Raw genomic sequence first — 5025 nt, 5'->3', positions numbered from 1 at the left:
TGCTGGTGCCCCCACGCCTCCTGCTCCATCATTGGCACAGAGGGATCTCTGTCACAGAGGGATCTCTGCGTGTCCTCGCCCCTGTTCCCCTGGGATGCTGCTCTGGCTGGTCATGAGGCCACCCCAGCTGGAGTGTGGGCGAGCTCCCTGTGACCCTGGGACTGATGGATGAGGGGATCTGGGAGGAATCCCAGCCCTGATCCCAGGGGATCCCGGCCCTGCTTCAGGGGAAATCCCAGCTCAGCTTCTGGGCAATCCCAGGTGTGATCTTGGGGGATCACAGCCCAGTTCCTGGGGAGACTGCAGCCCAGTTCCTGGGGAGATCCCAGCCCTGATCCCAGCAGATCCCAGCCCTGATCCCAGGAGATGCCAGTGATGATCTGGGGGTATCCCAGCCCTGATCCCAGGAGATGCCAGCCCTGATCCCGGGAGATGCCAGTGATGATCTGGGGGTATCCCAGCCCTGATCCCAGGAGATGCCAGCCATGATCTGTGGGGATCCCAGCCCAGGTCCTGGGGAGATCCGAGCTCTCATCTTGGGATTCTCGCCTTGCTCTCAGGCTCATCATGGCCCTGCTCTTGGTCTGATCCTGACCATGCTTGGAATCTCTGGGAATATCCCAGACGACCTCCCATGGTGATCCCAGCCCTGCTCCTAGGCGGGGTGTCAGTCCTGCTCCCAGGGGAATCCCAACCCTGATCTTAGGGGGTTGCCAGCCCCACTCCCAGGCGGATCCTGGCTCCACTCTCAGGCTGATCCCGGCGTTGCTCCCGGGGAACTCCAGCCTTGCTCCCGGGCAGCTCCCGACGCGGCTCCTGCGGGACTCGATGGGGCCCACCCGCCCGGTCGCCGTTGCCGCTTTAAGGACTCCCCGGTCCCGTCGCTCTCACGCGTTCCCGCCTCTCCTGGGGGCGGAGTCTCCGTGCGGACGCGTTTCTCAGCCAATGGGCGCGGGTTCTGCCAGTGACGTCACCGGGGCGGGGCCGGGGCGGAGGGCGCGCTATGGCGTACCCGGGACAGGTGGGACCGGGAACCGGGAACGGGATCGGGATCGGGATCGGGATCGGGATCGGGATCGAGACAGGGCACCGGGACCGAGGGCAACGGCGGGAACCCGGGACCGCGGACTGGGATCGGGATCGGGATGGGGACAGGAGGCGGCGGCGGGGACTTAGGACCGGGACTGGGGACCAGGATGGGCATCGAGACCGGGACCAGGACCAGCGGCAGGGACCGGGGATAGGGACCGGGGTCGGGAGTCGGACCGGAGGCTGTTCCGCGAGAGGGGGCCGGGCTGGCAGGGCGGGGGATGCGGGGTGAGTTGTCGCGGGGTCCGTCCCGGTGCCCGGTGCCCGGTGCCCGCCTCACCCCGGTTCTGTGCCCTCCCCAGGGCTTCCCCGGCGCAGGACAGGGCCCCCCGGGCGGCCCCTACCCCGGGGCTCCCTACGGCGGGGGGCCACCCCCGGGGCCCTACGGACAGCCCCCCCCACCCGGGGGTCCCTACGGACCGCCCCCGCCTGGGGGTCCCTACGGGCAGCCCCCCCCCGGGGGTCCCTATGGGCAGCCCCCCCCCGGGGGTCCCTACGGCGGCCCCTATGGTGGCCCCCAGCCCGGGCCCTACGGAGGGGCGGCCCCAGGAGGTGAGTGCGAGGGTCTCTGTGTGGCGGTCCTGGGGCAGAGGGAGGGTCGGGGGGGTTCCTCAGGTCGGGGGCTGAGGGGGTCCCCAGCCCCGTCCCCACCGTGTGCCAGCCCCACTCCGTGCCAGGAGGGGTGGTCTCGGCTGCCCCTCGCCCAGCTCAGCAGAATTCAATGGGTGAGTGAAAGTCCCAGTTTATTATTTTAAAGTCCTGGAGGAGGAGAAGGAGGAGGAAAAGGAGGAAGAGGAGGAGGGAAAGGAGGAGGAGAAAGAGAAAAAGGAGAAGGAAGTGGAGGAGGAGGAAGTGCCAGGAGGCCACAGCCCTGAGCACCACCAATAAAACTTTACACCCCACATCCGTCCCCTGGCACTGCCAGGTTTATGGGGCAGCACTGCAGTTCCTTGTCCATCCTGAATCTCCACTAGTTTACAGCCCCTTCTCAGCCCCCACACACCATGTGCCAATCCCAGCCCTCCCAGACCTGTTTTCCCAGGATCCCACAGCTGTAAAACCCGCTTGGAGCAGAAGTGCTGACTGGCCCTGGGTGTCGGCCGCGTCCCTGTGAAGCCACCCCCTGGGACAGAACCAGCCCGTGGCCTCTCTGAGGGGGTGACACCACTGATGGCCTCTCCCCACGCAGGCAATGCCCCCCCAGGTGTGGACCCCGAGGCCTTCTCCTGGTTCCAGACGGTGGATGTGGATCACAGCGGGTTCATCTCCGTGAAGGAGCTGAAGCAGGCGCTGGTCAACAACAACTGGTCGTCGTTCAACGATGAGACCTGCCTGCTGATGATCAGTGAGTCTGGGGTCTCCCTTCCCTCTTCCTGCTTTTAAACTGGTTCATTTGGGGTCAACCTGTGCTGGGGGGAAGCCCATCCCTACAGCATTCCCCTGTTACCTGGGCATCGCTCCCCTGAGCAGCTGGAGCCAGGGCTGGGCAAACCAAGCAGCTCCTGGTGCCCTTTTGGTGGAGGAAACGAATCAGGGGCCCAAAATCCTGCTTGGAAAAGGGAACCCCAGCTCTGCTCAAGGCCAAGTGAGCCCCAGGTCCCGGAGAGCCAGGGAAGAAAGAGAAGGAGAACCTCAGTGATGTGGAGACTGACCCAGAGCTTGCCCCGACACGAGGCTTTGGTGCCATTTCTTACCAGCCTCAGGGATGGAATGGTCCCAGTTGATCTCAGTTGTGGTGAGGGGGGCATTTTGGGGCTGGGGGAAGCCATGGCACAGATCCTGGGCTGCCTGGGAGTTCCTGCAGCGTTTCCACTCCTCACTGCCCTGCTCCTGCTCCCTCCTGCCCAGACATGTTCGACAAGACGCGGTCGGGGCGCATCGACGTGTACGGATTCTCCGCCCTGCTCCGCTTCATCCAGCAGTGGAAGAGCCTCTTCCAGCAGTATGACAGGGACCAGTCAGGCTCCATCAGCTTCACTGAGCTCCAGCAAGGTGGGTGAGGGTCAGGGACAGCAGCCTGGCCCATCCTGAGCATCCTGGCTCTGCTCCAGGTTTGTTTCCAGCCGGGCTCGGTGACTCCTCCCGATGTGGTCCCTGCATCCAGGCTGGGGGGTCTCTGAGCTCCAGAGGTGCCTCCTGTGCATCCTGGGAATGCTGGGCTGGCTAATCCGGCCGTAGCAGAGCTGGCACTGAGCTTCCCACGGGACAGGAGGTGATGAGCTGCAGCAGGGCTGTGGCACAAACTTCCTTCCTTAAGGAAGCCCAGAATTCCCCCCCTAAATGATATGTAGGTCGAGCCTGTTTTTCTGGGAGGAGCCCTTGGGCGTGTGTGAAGGGGGGAAAAATGTCTGGAATTTGTGCCATGGTTTGATTCCTCCCTCTGGGGAGCCCTGCCCCGTGCACACCCTTGGTGGGAAGTGTGGGAAGGGAACACCGCGGTGGTGGGAGATGGGCTCACAGGCCTGTAGGCCCCATATACCCCACAGGTCCTGTAGGCCAGATAGGCCACATATGGGCCACATATGCCCCATAGGCTTAAAGGCTGCACAGGTCCTGTAGGCTCCATAGGCCCTATAGGATATACAGGCCCCATAGGCCCCATAAGCCCTATAGACCCCACAAGTCCCATGGGCTCCATAGGCCACATAGACCCCATATGTGTGGGACATGGGGTGGACATGGGGAATGTGGGACATGGGGTGTGTGTGCCAGCAGGGGAGGAGGACACAGCCGCTGTTTCTCCCTCCGGGAAGGCTTAATCCCGATGTTTCTTGCTCCCAGCTTTCTCCCAGATGGGCTACAACCTGAGCCCCCAGTTCAGCCAGCTGCTGCTGGCCCGCTACGGCCAGCGCTGCCCCAATCCCAGCATCCAGCTGGACCGGTTCATCCACATCTGCATGCAGCTGCAGAGCCTCACCGACGCCTTCCGGGAGAAGGACACGGCGCTGGCGGGGAACGTGCGGCTCAGCTACGAGGATTTCCTCACCATGGTGGTGACCCGCATGCTGTGACACCCCCTCCCGGGGCTGGCAGCTCTCCGGGAGCCACAGCCATCCCCATCCTGCCTCTGGGATGTGGTGGAGCCCCTCCCCGAGAGCTCCCCCGGGGCCAAATTTCCAGCCTGTTCCACCCGAGGAGCCCCGAGCGCTGCTGGGGCTCTCCTGGCTTTGATTCCTTGTCCCCATTCCATGGGGTCTCCACGCCAGGCTGGACGTGGTGGGACAGCCAAACCAGTAGCCCGTGCCATGGTGCCCAGGGAGTGCTTAGATCCCTTGCCAGACCCAAATTCCAACCTCATCCCTCTGCTCCGTGGGGTGTCTGCAGCGGAACACCCTTATTTTGGGGGTGAAGAGCTGAGCCTTGGTTTGGAAGCAGCAGGAAGGGGACAGGTGAGGACAAAGCTTGTCCTTCCTTCCCTTCACCGACTGCCCTGGGAGCACATCCAGCCCCTGGGCCGTGCTGGGAATGCTTTCCTGGGGGTCTGAGCTGGAATGGGATGTGCTGCTGCAGCTACACGGGATCGTCCACCCCCCCACACACACCCAGTTGCCAATTTGTCTCTGCTGAAGCCAAATTCAGACACGGTTTAGAGCTTGTTTTTTTTCCAGCTTTGGAATAAAAGGCGACGTGCAGCGGCTGCCGCGTGGTCTGTGTGTCCAAGGGGGGCTCCAGGGGACAGCGGGTGACTCGTGTCCCCCCCATGGGGACAGGGGGGACACGTCCTGTGATTGTATCCCCGCTCCCAGGGCTGGATAAGGTTTCCTGAAAGTCAGTCCTCGGAAACTTCGTGGCAAATTTACAGAAAATAAAGGGGCTGGGGGCTCCCGAGGTACGGAAGGATTCGACCAACGCCAAAAGTTTTCTTCCCTGTGGTTCTCAAACGATGTCCAGGAATTTTACCACGGGGAATTTTTGGGGAGATTTTTGAGATTTGAA

General features: G+C 62.9%; 1 protein-coding gene across 1 annotated transcript; it reads left to right on the top strand.

Moving 5' to 3' along the window:
* The first annotated feature begins 985 nt into the window (after window positions 1-985).
* Window positions 986-4721, top strand: PEF1 (penta-EF-hand domain containing 1). The gene is made up of 5 exons (XM_027661234.1): window positions 986-1021; window positions 1392-1641; window positions 2279-2434; window positions 2938-3081; window positions 3871-4721. The coding sequence occupies exons 1-5, from the start codon at window positions 1004-1006 to the stop codon at window positions 4098-4100; spliced, it is 798 nt and encodes a 265-aa protein (XP_027517035.1). The 5' UTR covers window positions 986-1003; the 3' UTR covers window positions 4101-4721.
* The last annotated feature ends 304 nt before the right edge of the window (window positions 4722-5025 follow it).

The sequence above is a fragment of the Corapipo altera genome, unplaced genomic scaffold (assembly GCF_003945725.1).
Source record: "Corapipo altera isolate COAL_440 unplaced genomic scaffold, ASM394572v1 201, whole genome shotgun sequence".
NCBI classification, from domain to species: Eukaryota; Metazoa; Chordata; class Aves; order Passeriformes; family Pipridae; genus Corapipo; species Corapipo altera.
Note: the sequence above shows the minus strand (reverse complement) of the source record. Positions and strands in the feature narration are given on the sequence as shown.